At 49.2% G+C, this 21,692-nt stretch overlaps 6 protein-coding genes; 1 reads left to right on the top strand and 5 right to left on the bottom strand.

Moving 5' to 3' along the window:
• Nucleotides 1-594: 594 nt before the first annotated feature.
• On the bottom strand, nt 595-5,439 carry RCC_09570 (related to multidrug resistance protein; the record flags this gene model as incomplete). XM_023774811.1 has 15 exons in its annotated part: nt 595-808; nt 868-1,326; nt 1,379-1,994; nt 2,045-2,109; nt 2,157-2,207; nt 2,262-2,333; nt 2,389-2,512; nt 2,573-2,899; nt 2,947-3,109; nt 3,157-3,896; nt 3,952-4,185; nt 4,239-4,518; nt 4,581-4,804; nt 4,854-5,379; nt 5,437-5,439. 15 exons carry the CDS (start codon nt 5,437-5,439, stop codon nt 595-597), a joined length of 4,098 nt encoding a protein of 1,365 aa, XP_023630579.1.
• A 1,897-nt stretch (nt 5,440-7,336) lies between these two features.
• Nucleotides 7,337-7,730, bottom strand: RCC_09569 (uncharacterized protein; the record flags this gene model as incomplete). XM_023774810.1 has 3 exons in its annotated part: nt 7,337-7,393; nt 7,458-7,607; nt 7,668-7,730. The coding sequence occupies 3 exons, from the start codon at nt 7,728-7,730 to the stop codon at nt 7,337-7,339; spliced, it is 270 nt and encodes an 89-aa protein (XP_023630578.1).
• A 925-nt stretch (nt 7,731-8,655) lies between these two features.
• RCC_09568 (uncharacterized protein) lies at nt 8,656-10,990 on the bottom strand (the record flags this gene model as incomplete). XM_023774809.1 has 8 exons in its annotated part: nt 8,656-9,422; nt 9,477-9,571; nt 9,628-9,809; nt 9,866-9,933; nt 10,051-10,244; nt 10,297-10,485; nt 10,616-10,640; nt 10,789-10,990. The coding sequence occupies 8 exons, from the start codon at nt 10,988-10,990 to the stop codon at nt 8,656-8,658; spliced, it is 1,722 nt and encodes a 573-aa protein (XP_023630577.1).
• Nucleotides 10,991-13,303: 2,313 nt separating this feature from the next.
• RCC_09567 (uncharacterized protein) lies at nt 13,304-16,079 on the bottom strand (the record flags this gene model as incomplete). XM_023774808.1 has 6 exons in its annotated part: nt 13,304-14,876; nt 14,936-15,172; nt 15,235-15,320; nt 15,375-15,499; nt 15,566-15,958; nt 16,013-16,079. The coding sequence occupies 6 exons, from the start codon at nt 16,077-16,079 to the stop codon at nt 13,304-13,306; spliced, it is 2,481 nt and encodes an 826-aa protein (XP_023630576.1).
• A 2,514-nt stretch (nt 16,080-18,593) lies between these two features.
• Nucleotides 18,594-19,180, top strand: RCC_09566 (uncharacterized protein; the record flags this gene model as incomplete). XM_023774807.1 has 2 exons in its annotated part: nt 18,594-18,626; nt 18,698-19,180. The coding sequence occupies 2 exons, from the start codon at nt 18,594-18,596 to the stop codon at nt 19,178-19,180; spliced, it is 516 nt and encodes a 171-aa protein (XP_023630575.1).
• Nucleotides 19,181-19,472: 292 nt separating this feature from the next.
• Nucleotides 19,473-20,102, bottom strand: RCC_09565 (related to amidases related to nicotinamidase; the record flags this gene model as incomplete). Its single annotated transcript, XM_023774806.1, has 1 exon — nt 19,473-20,102. The coding sequence occupies one exon, from the start codon at nt 20,100-20,102 to the stop codon at nt 19,473-19,475; it is 630 nt and encodes a 209-aa protein (XP_023630574.1).
• Nucleotides 20,103-21,692: the final 1,590 nt, after the last annotated feature.

The raw sequence follows: 21,692 nt of genomic DNA, 5'->3' as shown, positions 1-21,692 counted from the left end.
GTTGCGAATCGACCGCGACGACAATGCCGATCGATATCAAGACTAATACTTGATCACAGCGTAAAGATCAATCGATTTGCATATGTCGTCTCTAGTTYATGATTCTAGCATTCTAAATGCTGCACCATCAAGAGGATTCACGCATTTTCGCGCTAGACTCTTGCATGGGTTGGTAAATATCCAGCAACTAGATGCTTCGGTGCTACCATACACCTTTGTTCCGGCCAATGCTGATTTATTTGCACTTCCGAAACCCATCCTTGCGCTGTAGTCGTCCATGCCCAGTGCTGAGATCCGAATCACCGACATGTCAAGCCAAGCCACGAAGTCCAAACTGCCCTGCAGTAATTCAAAATTGCACTCGGAAGCAGATGATCAAATCTGTATAACAGCACACCAACTTCCCAGAAGATTACTCGAAGCCATTCGCACAGTCGCTAAATACCTATCCCTCACATACCAAGTCAATCTTTCCTTCTTCATAACACCAGCTAGCAACTTCATCACTCTAATATATGTTAACTACTAAAGTCATTCATCAATACAAACCTCAGCGATCCCCCCTCTATTACTACGACTGTATAGACGATTTCTTCAATTCATCCGACAGAGCTCCCCAAACTTCGAATCAGACATAGCAATCAAATCCCCAGGCCGCCCAAATTCAAGCAATTCTCCCTGACTAAAAAGCGCCACTTTATCATATTTCTGCACATGTTCCATCCGATGCAGAATGGAAATGACAGTAGTATGTTTGAATTCGCTATCGATAATCTCCTGCATGGCATTCTCCGTCTCGCGGTCAACGCTACGAAATGTTAATCGTATGGAACCAAGAAGCAATGTGTGGAAGAAATAAAGACTTACCTGCTTGTAGCCTCGTCCAGAATCAAGATTCTCCCCTTTTTTATCATAGCTCTAGCGAGACAGAAAAGTTGTTTTTGGCCTGTAGACCATGCTGAGGGATTCATGACCTTAGACAGACCTCCTTCTTCTTGAGCCTTGTCCCACAATCCCACCCGAGTCAAGGCTCGAATGATATCGTCGTCACTTGCCGTGTCGAACGGATCGGCATTGAATCGAACAGTGCCTGGCATCAGAAACGGATCTTGGGGCACAATATTCAATGACTTGCGAAGACTTTCTCCATTCATAGAGGCGAGATCGATTCCATCAATCTTGATGAAACCTTTCTGCACTACCATCATTTGGAGAATAGAGAGAATGACCGACGTCTTGCCGCTGCCTGAGCGTCCACAGATTGCAATGTGCTCTGTTGGTTCGATGGTCAAGGACAGGTCGTTGATAGCAGCACTACCATTTGGACTGCATTTCAGTTAGCATATGATGTAGCAGTGGGAACGGAGAATCAAAGTACCTGTAGCATGCTCGTAGACCCTGAAACTGTACCGATCCATTCCGGATCCAATCTGGATCGGCAGTGTCGAGATCTTGCTCTGTATCAGAGGCTGTGTCCGCGGTATACTGTCTGATCCTAGCAATGGCACCGATGCTAGACTCCATGGCAGTCCAGCTCCTGATAACACGCATGAGAGTAGTACTAAATCCCATGATCATGACCAAACTGACTCCAACAGTTCCTCTGTCAAATTTTTGGGGCCAGATGACTATGATAGTAACAACTAGAACTGCCAGGATTGCCACAATCGYATCCAAGACGAACGCGAGCCAGTGTTGCACGCAACTCTGGATATACTCAGGACGTTGAAAATTATCGACCAAGGCGTAAAAGCGTTGTTGATAGCCCTCTTTCCAGCCGAATGCCCTGATGGTCGTCGCGCCGGCAACCGAGTCTGTGAAGTAGCTGTATAGCGGCGCCTTGGCTTCGATTCCAAGTAGCCGTACTTGTCGGGACGTCAATAGGTAGAATTTCTGGAGAAAGTAGATGAGAGTCCCAAGGATGGGAACTGCGGCTCCGAGATAGCGAGAGAAGACCAGGAGGATGATAAGCTTTACCAGACATTGTAGTACGCCTATACTTTCGGTCAGGATGATTTCACGTTCAGCGTTTCTCGAAACTCACACGTGATGTAGCTTGAGACCATTGCGGGAAGGCTCATGTCTACAAGCTCCATGTCCTGGCTGAATCTAAGGCAGAATGAGAAACGTAGCTTTTGAAACTCTTATCAACTAACCTGTTCATTAATTCGCCAATATCTGTCGTGGAGAAGAACCAAAACGGAGCCCTTCTTACGGTTAGCACTCGAGCGGTAACAACTGTGCGACTCTGCAAAATCCACCTAATAGTAGCTTGCAAGAGGTGACGGTGAAGTTGACCACCCGACTTGGAAACCATGCGAACAAGCAAGAACCTGTGGCCCACAGTGTCAGCCATTGCCCAAAGGGGAATAATCGAGAGAACATTACCATCCACCAATGCAAGCACAAAATGTACCAACGATTCCAAAGGCTGCGTAAAGGCCCATATACATTCCCACTCTGTTATTGGCATGCCTTTCGTTTTCTTCGGACCACCATTTGAGCCAGATAGCTGTCTTGATGTCAGCAAGTRCTAGCGTCAAGAAGAGAGAGAGAGAGAGAGCGGTCTTACTAGAAAATTCAGTCAAGAACATCCATAGAGTTACTGAGACGACATTTCCAAGCAATAAGTACCACCCCGAGTTTGAAAAGTAGTAGGTGTATGTCGCCAGGTCGCTTTTCTTGCGGCTTTGGTCGTCATTTTTAGGTGCCGATTTTCTCGTTGTCGCTGTCGGCGATTCTTCCTCAGAGGACTCAACGACCGTGGCATCACAGAAAATCTCGGATTGCAACTTCTCGCCGTCACTATCGCTGCGGAGTATATCCTGCGGTGTCCCTGTCATAACTATCTCGCCGTCTCGAAGGGTAATGACAGTATCGACAAGTGCTAGAACATTCTCTACGCAAGATTTAGCGTAAGATGGCAAGACCGCATGGTGTACATACTATTGGTGGTGCTGAGGACGACAGTACAATGCTGCTTCCGCAACAGACCTTCTCGACCTAACAGACGATGAGAAACTGTGTTGACGGTACGAGCGTCCATGCCACTGAAAACGTCGTCCAGAAGCACGATGCTTGCTCTCGAGTAGACAGCTCGTGCCAACGCCTATATTTTGTCAAAATCGTTGTCGATCTGAGAAAAGGAGCACTTACAATGCGCTGCTTCTGGCCACCACTAAGACCATTCCTTATACGGGTCAAATCGCCCTCCGTTTGATGTGCAATATCATAATCCAAGTCGCAAGCAGTCTTGACGGTTTGGTACCACTGGTCGTTATATTCCGCTTCGTCCACGACAATGTCTCGAATCGCTCGATCTGCTAGCCAGGGCTTTTGAGAACAGTACGCCACGGATGAGTGCAGGCTGTGTCGCTGGAAGGAACCAGAGGCTGGGATAGTCTCGCCAATTATAGTCTGCAGCAACGTAGACTTGCCACTTCCCACGGGACCCACAATCGCGGAGACGGAGCCAGCAGGAAACTCTATTTTGAGATTCTTAAGGACGTCAGGGCCATCTTCTTTCCATCTGTAGCTGTTGCATGGCAATGAAATGCGTTGCGGTTGGACCTTAGTGTTCAATTCGAGAACTTCGCCAGCGCCCATGCTTTTCAAGACACGGTCATCCGGGACGATATCTGCATTATGCATGTCATGTTCTTGTCCAGAATTTGAAGGATAGTTGCAGTACTCCTCAACTCGGTCGAAGCAACCCACTGCTTGCAGAACCCGGGGCAGAACTTGGGTAAATAGCATGACCGGAGACGTGAGGAGAGATATCAGGGCGACTGCGGTGAAGGCCTGGCTGACCTCCAAGGTTGAGCCTCGCCAGTAGACTGATATGATTACGTATACTGCAAACGTGACAGTCGGTGCAAGATTGAGAGGGGTGTTGGCTGTACTTTGGGTTAGTATGGTCTCATGACACTCGTCAAGATGTTGAGGACTCACAAAGTAGCAGAATGCTGAGTAGAACTTTTCGGTACGCCGTAGACGCTTTGATTTCTTCAACGCGCAGATTCTGGACGATGTTGGACATGACGTCCGTCAATTCAAGCATCTTGATGGTCCTGATATTCTCCAGCATATTCGATGTGGCTTTGAGACGCTCTTGTATCACTTCAATCCATAGACGCTGTCTCGTCTTCGCCTTGCCAGAGATTCTGGATGTCACGCCGACAAATACTATGTATCGCATAGAATCAGCTCTGCCACAATTTTGGAGGTTCACGACATACCGACAACAAGAATCACTGGGGCAAGGCATGCCAACGAGAGAGTTCTTTGGAGTAACCAGGTAGCAATGGCCACATCGATCAACGAAGCCCATATCTCATGTAGCATCTGTAAACCAGCTACAATCTGTGGCACATCCGCACCCAGAATGGCAATCGCAGTGACTTTGCCCTGTTCACTTGCTCGGATGTTGAGAGATTGCTGGTACACTAGAGCAGTTAAACCCGCTCGCACTCGAGTGACGAAGCGGAAGCTTTGGTACTGGTAGACTGAGCTTGATACCTGCAGCCACATGAGCAGTCATCGATCACATTCTTGCTTGAATTGGGAAAGTAGCTGCATACTGCGATACCCATAAAAGTAAGTACCCATGCTCCAATTAAGCCCCTGCCAAAGTTTTGACCATGGGGGTCGTCCTTGCCCACATATGCGATGGTCGAGCTGATGAGAAAAGGTTGGGCGAAGGTGAAACCGCTTAGGCAGAGGCGAGGTATTATTGCGGACAGGAATGATGGGAGATAGGCGCTGAAAGTTGAGAAGAGCAGGCTGTGGCGACGTCTTCTATCATCTGTTCGAAATTAGTCTTACTCCAGCACAGGTACCGTATGACCGCTCACTCTTCATCCAGATTGAGAGAAGTTTCCGATGCAAACCTTGACTCTGTAGCTTTCTATCCAGAACCGGAAGATCGTCTACAGACAGAACTTGGGCGTACCCCAATCTGAAGGTAGTGGCCAACCAGGCGAAGATAGTTCTTGCCCAAAGTCCACTGTACTGCTCAGAGATCTTTCGATCGGCATTCTTGTGCAGCCGTGTGGTGGCAATAGTTTCTGCTAGCAATGTCACAAACGCCAAAACAATGGACGTGATGAACACTGCCGCCGGGCAGTTTTTAGGCTGAATGCTCCACAGTGTACGAGCTCTGGCTATTCCCAGTATTACGTAGACCGTAAGATACAACGAGACCACGGATGATGAGCGAAGGGAGCGCCAATTGTGGATGGGGAGAATCACAGCTAGCATTGCCGTCGCCACGAGACTGAGGACATGACCGGGGAGGGAGGCTTTAGTTCGTGTGAGTTTCGTCTGGGAACGGATAGCAACGACCCCTATCTGGGCGCCAAACAGACACGCGAAGAGAATCTGTTGTATCTGTCAGCTTTCCTTCCACACGAATGTTCGCAGTGCTACATGACCAACCATCTTGCATCCAAGTAGCCTGTTGTGGGATACGCGTATACGTTGTCGCCGCAGAATAGTGATTAGGTATGCGGGGAAAATGCATATCAGAACAGCGGCTGGAACGCACGCAAAAACGACGTCCTCGAACGTGAGGGTAAAGTCGAATGGCCGACACGCAGAACTGACGCGAGGCCCGAAGGCTCGATCGCTGCCAGGCGGACACCCCATCTCAGACAGAAAATGCTAGATGGTGCGAACAGAACAGCAAGGAGATCCATATAGGTATGCGGCGGTGATAATGCAAGCGCTTGTTTACTCTGCGCCCGTACCACCTTCCCTTTCTGGCCAATTAGGTTCCGCGCCTATTCTGCAAGGATGAAGGGTCAGGGTTCCGGCGGAAGCTTAATGTTGATTAGCTTATCAAGCTTTTTCGCCGAGAACAGGAGACGCTCTCCACAGTATAAGTGCCAACAGAGTATGCGTGAGGTCATCTCGTTGACTCGCAGAATTCGTGAGTAACACTCCCTCTCTGAGCTAGTATTGACCCACTGTAGCTTTGAGCGTGTGTAGTGTTCTCGTCGAGCGGCAGGTTCACCAAGTCATCGCGCCATGAATGTCATTCTGAGGGATCTTAGACGATCATCTTCTCAACTGAAAGTGGGGGAAATGCCATCGGCGTCCAAGAGCGGAGGGTCTGACGGTTTTTGCAAAAGCCACAAGGTTCAGTAAAACTGCCCGGCCTACTATCAAGCAAACGAAAGTAGCGGTCGAATTGTTGACTGACCTGCTGCTCGTAGCGGGACTCGACGCTTGACACACATTTCTGTATGGTTACCGGGCGGGTAGCTCAACATCCTCTATGGTAGAGCTGAGTGTGAACGAGTTGCTTGATTGAAGTGGCTGAATAACTGACTTGGTGCGAGCAGCGGGCTTATATGATATGCATAGACGCTCACTTTTCTTTCCTTGAAACTGCGTGAATAGGGGGAAAAGTGCCTGCCAAGAAGTGAAGGATTTGCGGCACCACAATTGGAAGGCCTTGCGGAACAGGCCGTTGAAGTTACTGACGCTCTTCTCTGCGTCATATATAGAGATGAAAGCTGCCCACATGATCCCTTCTGCTATGGCTGGAAAGAACACCTGGAGCCGAAGCAAATGCGGGCTTGTAATTTCGCACAGATGCTAGTTCTAATCTGTAGTCTGATAATTTGCTAATGAGCCGAGATCCGTGCGAGACAGTACAGATGACCTCCCCTACATATTTGATTGTTGATGAAATGCTCACAACCTCATCAAACCGGGACATAGCCGTGGTTATTATGCCGATCGATCTAGTAGCACGCCCCTGTTCCTGCAATCTGCCGCCGATCCGACTGCTCTTGCAACTTTCWCTTCGGATCGCTTCCCAAGTCATGTTAATGGTTGGATAGCAAAGCCTTGCGTTACGCTCTGTGAGAAGACGACTGTTCGTGTTGAATAGCGCCGCTTTTTATGTTCCTCGAACATAGGAGACGAGAACGACCGACCCACTTCCATCCAGCGATTCGACCCGGTAATCGGTTCGTTCGATCTCTCAAGCCATTTTTATTCCAAGAAAATAACTTGGCGTTGATCAAGGCTTATTCTCACGTCTTGTGTTGTTGCGGATCATGTCTCCAGATCGTCAGTGGTGTCTTAGAAGGAGAATCCACAGATCACGGAACGGACTGCGAGGAGAGTGTGATGACGGTGCGGAGAAAAGGGTCGTTATGAATGGGCAGGGTCGGAAAATGAAGTCAAAGGGGAGAGACAGGGGCCAGCAACATGAAAGAGAATAATAACAATTATGTGGGATTGCCGAACAACTCACCAGTCGTGGGATGGATCAAGTACAATCAAGAGAAGTTCCATTCTTCCAAACGTTTCATACATTGAACATCTAACAGCTAGCAGTCTTTCCACTAAAAGTACACGGCGAACCCGCACTTGACAACAGCTAAGAACATCAGATTAGCTACACTCACCCAGCACAAAAACACGCATCAATAATCCCATCTTACCGAAGTGCAAGGATAGAACAACGGGTCGGTTCCTGCCTGCGCACAGCAGCCATTCTTGACGGGGCAGTAACGCCAATTCGTGCCGTCTGTGGCACTCTGTAGCTGAGTCTGCTTATCGGCAAAGAAATGTTCGTCGTGGTTGAAGCTGGTCTGTAAATGGATCAGTGACAGCTTCTTCTGAATTGTACTTTCGAGTTAAAGGAAACCCACGTAGGCCAGTGTAACTGGTGTCATTATGGCTGTTGCCAGGAGTAGAAGTGATTGGAACTGCATCTTGTGTGGTTGTTTGCGACAAATGGTTCTGTTTCGAATACGAGTGAATTGGTGACGAGGAAATGAGTCTTGGGAGGCTCTTTTGATAACCTCCTTATTCTTCAGAAAAGACTTGGGGAAATTTCGGAGGCCGGTGTCGAGCGCCGCTAAAGGAATGTGTTCTTCGTACGTTACGTCGGAGTATATGAAATTGAGGTTGTCGGATCATCAAATGACCGCTTCGGGGTAAAGTTTCCAAAGTACTTCGAACCTACGCTATAGCATATCTAGTATGGGGACTCTTCGTAGATCCTCTATACTTTAATTAGTCGCGAAGAGTGAAGTTGTCAACCCTTGTCCTTGCCAGTCCGGTACTTGATGGTTTTGCCCGATGCGATAAGACGCTGTAAGTCATTGCCCCTCGAGTTGTTGGAAAACTGTCTTCGATTGCTTGCCTATCTGACGAGTGAATAGCAACCCCTATATGTATTCCCCAGCTTAGTAACTGGAGGGTCCCCGAAACGAAAATCCTCGCCGGTAAGAGGGAATCAAATTGTTGACCTTTTGACCCTGAACGCCGTCGTACACTTTCGGGACGAGATGTATTCGCCTTTCCAGAAGCAGATCAGGTCTTCTTCGGACTATATAGCCGTCTATAGTATTTCAACAAGGATGTCGCGCAGAAAGGAGGAAAAGGCGCGGAAGAGGCGCAAAGGAGTGACCAACTTCGGGGTCTGTCCAACTACGGGTGAACTACGTGAACGTATGTCAGCTGAATGATGTACCATTACGACAGAACTCGTAGAGGTATGTACTACCACCTCTGTTGTTCTTGATGGTATAGGCAGGTTCTATTTCCACATCATGTAAGACATCATTTACGAGTCACTATCTTGCCATACTCAGAAACTCGCAAAGCAACATCTGCACTAAGACAGCTCATGCATCAAATCAAAAATGAGTCCGCATTCGCGTTGATGTACTCCATCGCAGCCTCGCGATAATTATCCTTGATGACCTCCGGTCCAGACTCAATAAAGTGATACATCTCCTTTTGCTCAGGGGTCCACTCCGGCCACATTGGGAGCTTTCCATTACCATGATTGTTGGGATCCAAAGTGGAAACGAAAGAGATGACGGTATCCATAATGTTCTTTGAATTAGGCACGGGGAGGGTTCCAAAGTCGTAGAAAAAGATGTCGCTTCCGTGGAAGGAACCTAGAATTGGTACGTTGACGACGTTGCCGATAGTGGTACCGCCAAGCTCGAAGAGGCTGTTGTCGGTTAGAGATGTGTATTTCTTCCCGGGTGCGTGTTGTAACAGCTGGCGACGCTGCGATTCGAAACTGTAGTCGCCGGTCAATGAGGCAATACGCTTGTATTGAGGGGTCAATGCATTGAGCAGGCCTGTATTGTAGGGGGATCCAACTGAAGGGTCCTGTGGGTAGAGTTTTGCGAGATCATCCATCTGACTTGTCTTCGCCATTGGCCAGTAGATTGTGTTGAAGTAGTCTTTGAACTCCTCGGTGGTTGTTGTGTTGAGGTGATTGACCTGCGAGAAGAGCGTTCCCTCATCGCGCATATCACCGATCATGATAGGTACATTGGCTACAGCTCCTTGCTCGGTGAGAGTGTGGGGACTAGCCCTTAGGAAATCGCCGTCTGGACGAGGAGCCCAAGGGGATGCCAGGCTGTGATATCCAGCAAAGTACGCTTTTGTGCATTGTCAGCTAGTGAACCATGAGTTGATCGAGAAGCGTTGCGTACGTTCGTTCTGGRCAGAAGAATAGAGGTCCTCGTATGACGCCGATCGTAGACATGAGATCTTGTCTGCTGCATCCGTACATTTTGCAGCGGCGACCCTGTTGTCAGATGTTAGGACATGGCTCAGCTCGGACAAGAATTTGGCTACACTCACATTCGATCGAAGATTGGCTGTTGGCGTGCAGGGCCTTCCACCTTAACGGGACCTCCCGATTGTGCAATTGCGGCTCTGAATAATCCCTGACTGTTGCCGCTGTTTGCAACGAGATGAGCGCTGACGGACCAGGCACCAGCAGATTCTCCCCAGATCGTCACTCTGTCCGGATCTCCTCCAAACTGGAAGCACAAATCAGATGCCCATCAAGCTAAGTAGATAGTGGAAAGACACGAACCTTGGAAATGTTCTTCTTGATCCACCTCATTGCCGTTCTTTGGTCCTTGAGGCCAAGGTTTAAAAGCCCTACCAACAGCAAAAGGTTAGCTATGTCTACGCGCCCCTTTGTGTAACATTCAGAAGGCGGTGCAACGGATTGATGCTCTGGAGGTATATCCAGGCTGCCATCTTTCAATCGCTTACCTGCATCAGCAAACTCTTTGGAGGCAGTGAATCCAAAAGAGTTGAGACGGTAGTTCGAGGAGACGTATATGACTGGTTGGTTGATCGCAACACTCTCTTGGACGATCTTTGCTCCTTGGTACGAAACGCCAGGCAAGGCATTAAGAGGGGACAGGAATGCAGCGTTGGATCCCACCTCGAAAGCACCGCCATGACTAGTCATATCGAGTGAGTGACCATCATTTCGCCGTAGAAAGCAATACTTACATCCAGTGTACGACGGGGAGCTTTTGGCCTTCATAGCCTTTTGGGACTTGAACGTTGATGTTGAGGCAGTCTTCGCTTTCTCCCAGGACTGGCTGGAGAAGCAAAGCCTCTACACTACCAGTGAGACTTCCGAGACCGAGCTTTTCCAGCGATCCATCTGCGAGTAAGGCATTTGCTTCATGCTGAGGGCTGCGAAATGATGACAGAATAGTCAGCTATGAACACATTCTACAACGGCCGAGCAAAGGGCAGCATGGTATGTCGCCTCAGCACATCTCCATACTACCTCGTGAGCCCTCCGCCTATCGAACACTCTTACCAAGCAGGTCCATAGTTGCTTGCGTCTTGGACACCACCGGAAAGTGGCGTCGTTATGAGAGTGGACTATGCGAAGCGAGGAGCATTGGCGAATGGCATTCCTTTCCACAAATAATCAGCGATTTGTCTTGGGTGTATTGGAGCTGATCTTAGTGATCGAAGGGAAGCCCTTACCAAGATAGTTGTGTGTACCAGTGCCGTTGTCATCTTTTCCTTGGAATCTTCCATAACCAAGATCCACAATGGGCGATGCTGGCCCACTGAACAAAGTAGCAGCGCTGATAATACCGCCTGGAAATGCGTTCGCCGCCGTGGCGGTTCTGCAAGCGCAAGCGAGTAGCACAACACTGCTGAGGAATGAGGATGTAGAAGACATGTTGACGAATGAAGGAAGGAGTGATCCGCTCCACTCGAATTGAATGACGGAAACAGGAATCTTGATCGTCTATACATTCCCCGGAAATAATAGACAGCTTGCCCCGCTTCATTTATGAGAGTCAATGTGTATATACGGAGTACTACCCGAGGGTGGGTGGCTTTGAGTTGTCGTAGCGGATGGATCTGCGCTGCCAGAGACAAATAAGAAAGTCGCATTCTCCGGGAATAAGGCTGATTGACAGATTAACGCAACTGCGAAAGCCTACTTAATCCCCCTTCCGGTCGTCCAGGTACCTTGATTGGACCTCAGACGCTGTGGCCACAACATCGGTAGTTGTAGACTCAGAAAAGGCTCCAATGCTCGCATTGCTGCTAACTATTGATCGATTATAATCAAAATGGAGGATTCTCCATTGTATGATATGGCTATAACCCGCGGTTGCTCGAGGTCATTATACAAAATGGAAGCCGCTCTAATAGTCTTCTCTTGCTGGCGCTCTGTCGAAATCCGTGGCGAGATCGACCGCGATGAAAGTAGGTTCAGATGGGAACAATAAGCCATTGCCTACGAGCAGGTCCATTGCACCCCTAAGAGACAGCTCTTGGAAGTGATGCAAGTTGTTCACACATAGAGGGAGACGAAGGGTTGATGCTCTCGTCTCTGGCCTAGTACCCGTTCCCTTTCCCAAGGAATTCGAACGTGTAGATCTCTAGGTTCCGGTAGGTCTGATCGGAARCCTCCTTACAGAGGCGGCAAGATTCAGAAACAGATTGGAAAACGTTTGAGGATGACTTGATGGTATTTGTAACCTCTGCGAAGTTCGCCGGGCTCGAAATGGAGTTGGAGGTTAGTGAGCTTCTGAGATCAGATCTCTGTCAGTCGAGATGGTGCTGGTGATGTTCAGAAGCTCCRACAGCATCATAGGCCTGTTTGTGGGAGATTTAAAAATCTACATAAATGCTCGATTCTGTCTTCAAATTCGACCACGGATGCTTGAGAGCAAGCCCTGCCTTCTTCTCGGACACTCCTGTATTTCTTTCGTGCGTGTGTGTATATCCTACATAGTTAGGGGTACCAACCGCTTGTACATGCCATTGGAGTCCGTATATATTCAACGCTCTGGGAAGTTAACCCTGCCGAATCTCGACCGACATACTTTATAAATACCGAAGTTAACCCTGCCGAATCTCGACGACATTTCCTTCCTACACCCTCCCTCTGGCCTATTGAACCATGTAATCGTTTGATCAGTACTCAGGTGGGTAACCACTGGGGAATCCCAAACGTTGAATGTTTTATTTCTTTTTGCCTTTGTTGGTCGTGGTAAGGAACAAGGAGTGGGCGAAATTTTTGCTGTCTTGGCATCCCAAGCCGCACTAGCGCCTGTCAGCTGCTGATAGATCGATACCTACCATGCGTGTGCTCGCGATACGTTTAGGATGAGGCATTGTGGACAAATCCTCTTCGGCTTTCAGCTTTCAGCTTTCATTTGATGGTCTGGCTTGAYTAGTGTACGATAGCATCTCTTGACAGTAGAGGGATGTCGTTACCAACCTAACCCTACCCGCTCCTTAACGCCGTAGCTAATACCCGTCATCTTCACGATGTCTCGAGCAAGCTCTTCCTAGTCGTTTATCATAGTCTTCACAGTCATCTTGTCTGCTCTGGTGCCGAGGTAGACGTGGGTAGACAGCAGTTGGTGCAGCTGAGATCGTCTAACACTCTGGTCTGCGCGACAGGAATCATAACAAGTTGTCTTGGTGAGCCAAGTATCCAAGTTCGCAGTCAATGGTAGTGAAGGGCGCAAACCACAACACACAACAACAACTAATGAAGTTATGCATCGTGTATTGCTTGGACGAGGGAAATGATTTGCTGTACCTCGCCGAGTGAATAGACAGGACTATAGGCTCTTAATATAGTCTTAGCTGAGAAGGCGATCGATCAACGTAGATACTTAGTAGTAGCGTGAAAATGAGTGAAGAAGATTCGATAGTCTATGTAAAGTTCGAACAGAAGCTGCTTTTATAGGCCCTGTGTCCATGCCAAGCCACTCCGCGGAGGTGTTGAGCGTTCGAGCTATCAGTAGCAAGACTACAACGTCAACACGATCAAGGTGACATTAATCGAAGGCACATATGACTCTCCCCCAGGCGTCCCAGCCTGATAATCATAGCTACCTCCCTCGCGAGCGTGGTCATTGAATGCACTGTGAGGAAGCCCGGCAAGCCTCATTCTCACATTCCTTGAGAGTATCTGAATGGTCAAAGGCAACAATCACAACACGTTCAAGCATTACTGCTACAAAATCTAAAACTCCCTTTCCTTGCAGACCACCCGATTTTCAGCTCCCACAACCATCAAAGATTTACGGGCATCGAAAAAACCGGGCAGACTCTGTACCGCCTGCCTCGAAGTCTCCGTAGTCAGCCAAGCTTCAGCACTTTTCATATCTGTGAACCAATACTGCTCCACACCCCCAAGGGTTTCGAAATCCGCGTCTTTGAACGGCGTTTCGTTGAAAAAGCCGCCAAATTCCTCCAAATCAATGGCTTTGTTAAAACAGTATCTCAACAGCCCAGAGTCGTTTGAGGCTCGCGTAACAATTTCTGCCCTCTCTGCGACATCTGCTGCATTGTATGCACTGATCTCCGCACATTTTGCAAGCAAAAGCACCACAAGAACAGAACCTTTTCCACGCTCCTCCAACTCGATCGGTAGGAGGACGATGTCTACTTCTGGCGTTGCAACTAGTCCCAGAAGCCGTGTGGAGTCGGTGTAGACGTGCTTTCCAGCTTCTGAGGATAGGTATTCCGGCGAGTGTAAGGAGCCCCACAGCGTCCTCACGGACGACCACCCCATAATCGAGACGCAATCCCAGGAGTCATCGGATGATCCAAAGGCCTTGGCGGCTTCGACATTCACACTAGGTATTGCTAGGACTTGGGTGTAGTTCCGCATGGTGGGGACTTGATTCGACATCTCTTGGGTCATGGTGGCGTGTACACCAGTGTATTCGTTGAGAAACTTTTCGTCGGACCAGCCAGGATAACGAGAAGCAACCATGAACATCTTGACGTTATTGATCTTGGAGTATGAGTTGGGTATAGCGGGGATAACCGGAAGAAGAAGATGGCTGTCGTAGTGTCCACCAAAATGTATGAAATGTTTGCCCGCGTTCTTCGTGCGAGAATGGCGCATCAAAGGAAGATGAGGAGGGTATGACCCATAATCGTGTCCAGAAATGTTGATTTGGAGGCGCTCACCAGGACGCAAGCGACAGGAGCTAGGGAGAATTTCAATATCGACTGGCACAATTTCACCCGGTGAGAGTGTTAGGTCGCGTTGGTGGGCCTGGACGGGATAGTAGGGGGTTGAAAGCTTGGTATCCAGCTCACGGCGTGAGACTCTCATGAAGCCGAAGCCTATGGGACCGTCTTGCAGGAAGCTAAACCATGCGAAGCCGACAGATTTCCCGGATGAATCTACTTTTCGAAGGGTAATGAAAAGGTCCATGTCATCTGCATCTTGGGCCTCCACCCAGAGACGAAGTTTGGCGTGACCTGCAAATTCCAATGACGATTGAAAGATTGGCAGATCAAAAACAACTTCTTCAGATCTTGCATCGTAGGATACAGATTGAGCCTTGCCTGGCRGCACAATGCTTAGACCTTGAGAATTCGTGAGGAACAGCTTGGTGTACTCGGTCGTGTCGATTGGAAAGTTGTTGGCGAAGCGCCACTCGCCAACGTAGAATCGCTCTCTCATGGTGTATCGTACTTTGGGCCATAGTTCAACCTCAGTGTCGGTTCTATGCAGGAGGTACTTCTCGAGAAAAGCCTTCTGACGTGCAAGCGATTCTTCGGTGACGGACCACTCCCATCTATGGTAGACTTTAGTGGAAGATACGGGAGTCCAGGCAAGCTCTGAAAATGGACTTACTTCTGACATTGATGTATTTCGAGGTATTTCTCCTCAGACGAGATGGTCTTCCAGCCGTGAAGCGTGCCTCGTGTGTGGAGGCCATGGTCGCCCCAACCAGAAATGACATATGCTGGACATTGGATCCTCTCGAGCGCAGGGATCTTACTCTTCCAATACTCGTCAAAATATGGATGGTCTCTGCCTGTTTGCGTGTCCTCAATCTGATTGCGACCCCAGTTCCAGAACAAAGGGTAACTAAGATGGAGTCAAAGTCAGAGAGGCTAGTGTTCAGCAGCACCATGGAACGGTCAACCTACAACTCCGTAAAGTGTGTTTCGGGTATACCTCCTTGCGAGATCACTTCACGATAGACGTCCGTCATGCCATCGATAGGAATGATCGCCTTAATGGAAAGAGTCAACCGTTGGAGCTTTCGAGACAACATGGAAATGCTTACCTTTAGAGAGGGCGGATTCTCCGCGGCCACCAGCCATTGCACCATTGCATAAGCACTCGCTCCATACATTGCAACATTTCCGTTACTCCAGGCCTGGTTTGCGAGCCACTCAACAATGTCGTAACCTGAGAATCAAATCATTAGCCTTCAGGCGATTTGTCTGGCTTGATCCATGGATCCGGTCTGCATACCATCAAGACCCACGTCCCTAGAGTAGTATCCTTTGTCGCCTTCGGAGTTCTGACAACCTCTCGCATCTACCGTTGCGACCGCAAATCCCTTTTCGCACCACCAACCCGGATCCGCGGCCTCGAAGATGTAGTGTTTGGATATCCTGCTGGGATCCACTCCGCACGTAGGTGGGAACATGCAAATGTCAATGGCGCCGCCATCTTTTCCGTAGACACTGTAGTTAAGTATGACAGGCAATGGGTCGTCTTTACGAGATGCTGGTCGATGAATGTTGGCTCTCAATATTGTGCCGTCTCTAACAGGGACTTCCACATCCAAATCTTGTAAGAGGCCATCTTGCGTGAAAGTCTGACGATTGACGGGACGAACACCGACTGAGGTAGGATCTCTGCCTTTGATGAACGTCAGTACTATAGTCGTGAATATCAATCCAAATGGAGCCGTGCCTGGTAGGAATTTGGCTAGACGCTTGGTCTCAGCAAGCGCATCYCTTGTAAGCTGGACATCAGCCATGATTTTGGATGGAATGGAAGGCTTGAAACTGAACTTGGCAGAGAGTGTGGGAGTCGCTGTAGGCAGTTTCCTTTCGATGCAGCACGCCTATATATCTTCCTCTCTGCATTCATACCAYTAGTATTAAACCCCTCTTCGCAAGACGCAGCCAAGGCTACAAAGTAGCCCATCCCAAACAATCGAGGCACCATTCTTTCTCACAAATTTGATTCGGCATCTGTTGACGGTATATAGCTGATCCTTTTCAAGCTTCTTCGGACGACCAAGTCCCCGCTCCCGAATTTCGAGTCTGAGGGGAGTCTTTATAGAGTTTCCTGATCAGCACAGCAACCGCCAAGACCGATGTAGAATCATCACGGGCTGATCCAACATCCGGATCCGAATCACCATGCTGCATAAACCGAGTTCTTAACCTGCACTTCTAGCTTCGAGTGACGATCAGTCGTTGTCTTGGCCAACGTAACCCCTCCTGCTTCCGCGAGGAGGGAAGTCTACTTGGAGCAAAATTACAAATGCAAAGACCGCGACTCTAGCATTGCATGTAAAGTTGTAACATGGTTTACAAGTGCGTGTAAAAGCTGAAAAAAAAAAGAATTAAATTAAGTAGTGTAGGATATATATTATAATACTAAAAAGCCTCCGTAAGTAGAGAATAGTAAAATTAAATAGCTATAGGCCTCCTATAGTACCTACTACCTTAGCCACCTAAAGTATGTAGGGGTAGTTAAAAGTTACCGAACGGGCTCTTACGGCAGGGAAGGGGAATGTATCTATAGTGCGTCATTTCACGCTGTTCTACCCATCTTATTGCAAATTGCCCTCACATTCGCTCAACCATCGCTTCGCCACCTCCTTTAACCCCTGGCATCTAGCCTGTTTCTCCTCGTACGACTGCGGCAAAAGGGCAATGTACCGCCGCCGCACGATCCAAAATTGCTCCTTTGGTCATGGTCTGATGCGGCGGCCGTCCTCCTTCGGTGTAAGGGTCCTCCTGCACAGCACCTTCAACAGCATGCTCATCAAAGTCGTGGGGAATTCGCTTCTGTAACTCCTGGATCTTCTCGTTTGTCGTTGGACCGGTACCGCCTCTCGACTGCTGCGTGCGGCCGGCTCGAGCACTTTCTGTCCCCTTTTCTGTCCCGCTGCCGTGGCGAATGTTGCTTGGACGTAGATTGACCATGCCCGCGCTCTGGCGTTCGTGGGAACCCTAGCGGCATCACTTCGTAGTCGTCCGACTCGGTGTCGTCRTCGTCTTCGTCGTCTTCGTCGTCTTCGTCGTCTTCGTCGTCGTCGTCTTCTTCGTCGTCATCGTCGTCGTCGTTGTTTACGCTTTCGTAAGCACGTTTACATCCGGCAAGGGCTTTGGCGGAGTCTTGGCCGTCCTGGGACATTTGGACGGCACTGGAGGTTGGCTACCTCAAAACCTCTGCTCCCCGTATACATCAGTACTCTGCCTGTTGCTTGAGACCCGGACATGATCAGTGGACGATGTTTACGTACGGAGACTCCCTCCATCAGCGCATTGCTGTGCGGACTTGGCCGTCTGGATCAGGCGCTCCAGAAGAGCCAGATCTTCGGCTGATATTCCTACGGTCGGGGAGTTTGTACTGCTCGTCATCATTCACTGGCAACTGTCGCGCTTGGTGCAGTCCGGATATGCATGGAGGATTCGGGAAGCGGAGTCAATGCTGGCCGGGACCGTGTGCAGTCGCATCCGGTATGGAGTATTACGTCCACCTATGCTAAGAGATGCGAACTCTCCGGTGTCTTGTGCATAGGGGAAAACTCCGAGATCTMCACACTTGGGAGATCCCCGCGACTCGGAAGACGTGAAACGTGTTGGGGATTGTTGAAAAGCTGTATGAAATCTCTTGCTGAATACATGGATGTCGGAACGGTCATCGATCAACAATATACAAAGATGTGGCGAAGCCCGCTGAGACGGTGGATGAGCGGTGTGGTACACGACAAGCACGTAACGAGGCCCAACACTGGATCAATTCTCAATGGCACACCATCAAATCTGGAAAGCTAGGGCATTAGCTGATACCATACGGGCCGCCGGCTCCTATCGAATCGCCGAGCGGACAGAACTTCTCGATAGAAAGCCCGAGTACACAATTGGAACCGGACCGCTGGCGAATGACGCATTTGAAGAGTTGTACAACCAGATCATGATCCATTATCTGCCCAAGTGGTTTCCCGACATGTTTCGTGTCTCTGGCAAAGTATGCGAGAATCTCGCTACGAAAAAGTCTTACCCCCTCGACTCCAGTACGTTGACTCCAGCGGAAAGGATCCGTTACATTGGTCACAATGTAGAGGAAGACTTCTACATCATGTGTCCAGACGCAGAAGACGGACAAWTTCCGACTCCGTGGCTACCTCGCTTGTTTTCCAGGAGGGTTTCTGAGCCCTGCGGGAGCTGGTGAAAGTGTCCGCGAGATCCACAAGCCCGTCCCCGGTTACGAGGAGAAGCTTGGTCGGAGTAGTGTCGACCGCTACTTCAAGCGAATGGTCATCGGAGAATTCATTGGGCGCATGAATGTACGTCCGATCAAACAACAACAACGAAAACCCACCCCTTGGATCCTTGTGTGTATGCTAACGATCCATAGTGGTCACTCCAACCCGACGGCATCGATCTCTTCCGAATAGATGGGAACAACTTCTACCCCGAACAAGAGGGAACAGATGTCTTCGAAACCAAATACCAGCCCAATTGCGACGAGTACTACTTGCGCGTCGAGCATCAGACTCTTTGCGCCCTGCCCAAAAGTCGTGCCATCATCTTCTGCGTACGCTCATACATGACTTCGCTTCATAATATTCGGAGCGGGGGGGAAGGTCCCAAACTGGCCGATGCGATCGAAAGCATGCAGAAAAGCTCGCAGAGTACAAGATGCGCCAATATTGGGGATCTGCTATATTGCCTTGGCTCCGTTCCTGAAGGGCCGATTGAGCATTGTATTCTCTTTAGCAAATCTGAGATTGGGTTGGTCAGAAATTTTTGTAGCCATAGAGGAGCTCAATCTATGCCAGGTCGATTACAGAGTCGAGATGTTTTTTTGCAACTTCAATCGTTCTCGCACGTAGTGTAATGGAAATGAAAGGTACGTGTTTGACAAAAAGAAGGAGACGACTGATAACATGCTTGCCAAGCTAGCTAGCCACGTGCAGCGTCGAATAGAGCGAGCAGGGGGTGGATGGAGGATGGTGCGTGATTGAGATGAATGAGAACTCGTGAGTGAAGGATTGATGTTGTCACATTATTATGGTCGTGGGGTTGCCAAGGCCTCAAAGTTACCGAACGGGCTCTAATGCTTGCTGTGTTTGTGCTGGCTAGGTTGCGCTAGAGCAGGGCTAACCTAGTTGGGACTTTCGGACCCCCTCTCACTGTTGTTCCCCTAGAATCGCGAGCACTTCCTCTGTTGTTTCCACATCGCAGAATTCGTTCTTCATTGTTGCTAGATGCACGGCGTGCACGGTCTCGGCATCGTAGGACTTGCCCTCAAAGTCCACGTCAAATGTAGCTGTGCCATCGCTAACGAGCGCCATCGCACCACGAGTCTGCTCATCCAGATTGAGGATTCCGTAGCTGTGTTTGACGACATTTAGGTTTGACGCCATGCGCACTGTTGTTGCCACACAGTGCGCTGTCATCAAGCCACACACGACCAATCTTTTGATCCCCTGGGATTTGATGGCTTGCTCCAGGGCTGTCTCGATGAAGGGAGAATTGGTCGTCTTTGGGAACACCTTCTCTGCAAGGAGAGGAGCAGCGTATGGCATGAATTCCGCGCTTTCTTTGGAAGGGTGTAGGGGAGAAGCTTCAAAGGTGGAGTGGTGGCAAACGTGGAAGATGTGTGCTCCAGCGTTGCGGAACGCGCTCAGAAGAGATGCGATATTGGCTTCGAACTGTGGTGTAGACCTCGACGATCCCCAGTGTGTCGGGTGATTAAATCCCTTTTGAATATCAATGAGGAGTAGACCTGTCTCGGCTGGAAGATAGTGGGGCATCATCGTTGCGAAAGAAGTGAGCAGTCTGTTCAATCTAGGTTGAACTGCGAAGAGGTTCCGTTGTTTTGAAGAATGTGTCGGAAATTCAGATGGTACGCAGTGACATATATTGCTAAGGATCAAAGTTTGTCAAGGCTTATTTACAGTATGAATGGAGAGTTGACAGGGCGTAGACCCGGTGGTATGATGACCAAGCTGCCTATAGATAGCACTAGTCGCATAGTATACCATGGATTCCGTTAATCCCGTTAATTCCGTTGAACGAGAGGGTAATGACTTTGCATAGGATGTCCCGGACTAACCGGAAAGTTGACCAGGGAGTGAGGTGGTGGGATCACTCGTGTTACCACATTAGCAAGCAGCTAGGGATCTATGCAAGAGGTGTATTTCCATCAATTCTGAGTTGAGAAGTGTTCATCAGGCTGTTATAGAAGGCATTATAGTTGAGAGCACCGACGATTAGCATTCGGAAAACCAAAATGACTGAAATGCCGCGAGGACTTCTGGGCCAAATATCTTGAGGGTATCGATGCGGTGGAATTCCCAGCTGCACCGTCCAACCTTACGCCCCGCAGGAAGCTGACCTCTGCAACTGTCCATATATCGGATCCAACAGGAACATACTGGAGTCTGGCCCGGCCATCCTAGTGGCGTCTTGGGCGCTTGTGCTCTGTCAAAAGTCGGATGTCAGCGATGTTCTATTCGGTCGCGCCGAAACACAAGAGAATGTTGTACCGCAGCGAATTCGAGTCTGCGTATCCGCTACTGTTGAAGCATACCTCCGCCTTGTGGAAGAGCAGATATGCGTCACCGAATAATTGACACCGCCATCCATGGATATCATCGAAAGGCTGAGTTCTGGGGCGAGTCAAGTCTTCAAGGCAATCCAGAACGTTCTGGTTGTTAACGACTAGACAATCAATGGAGCCGCAGCGAATCCAGAAAGTCTCGTGAGTGCCACCGGACCTCTTGCCACCGGACCTCTCGCCACCTACCCATTGCTGCTACTTTGCAACTTTGACAATACCAATTGCTCTTCATCGTTGACCGCCGTCTTGGATGATAGGATTCTTGCGCCAACACAAGCGGATCTATCATAGCCCATGTCCAACATGTCTGGCATCTTGCTTCGTCCTCATCCACTATACGTACGAGTCGAAGGGTATAAACAACTTTAAAGCTAAATAATAGTTAGCTATTCTTATTAACGATTTAGAAGAATACTTATTTCTTCTTATAAATACTCCGAGGAGATTGAGCTTGAAGACTAGGTACAGATCTAGTCGGCTGGTTCGTAATGCGATTCAGGGGCGCTAGCGAATTCGCATTGGTTATGGTTCGTTGTAAATGTCTACATATAGAGACGTGTATTGTCAGCACAGCCGTGATCCCACGGAGCACCAAGACAGCGTTTCGATACATCGGCGTGGAATACTCCGCTTGAAGCCTGCAGCTTAGCAAGCAAGATATTCGGCCGGTTCAGTAGAGGGGATCGTGCATCTCATTCCACTCCAATGCGTGAAGAGGGCTGGACGGTACGCTGACCCTGGCAGAGGTGAATCAGAGCGTCGGGTTCTGAGCAGGTATTGTTCG

This window comes from Ramularia collo-cygni (assembly GCF_900074925.1).
Source record: "Ramularia collo-cygni strain URUG2 genome assembly, contig: RCC_scaffold18, whole genome shotgun sequence".
Classification (NCBI taxonomy): domain Eukaryota; kingdom Fungi; phylum Ascomycota; class Dothideomycetes; order Mycosphaerellales; family Mycosphaerellaceae; genus Ramularia; species Ramularia collo-cygni.
The sequence above is the reverse complement of the archived record's forward strand: the minus strand, read 5'-3'. Positions and strand labels throughout refer to the sequence as shown.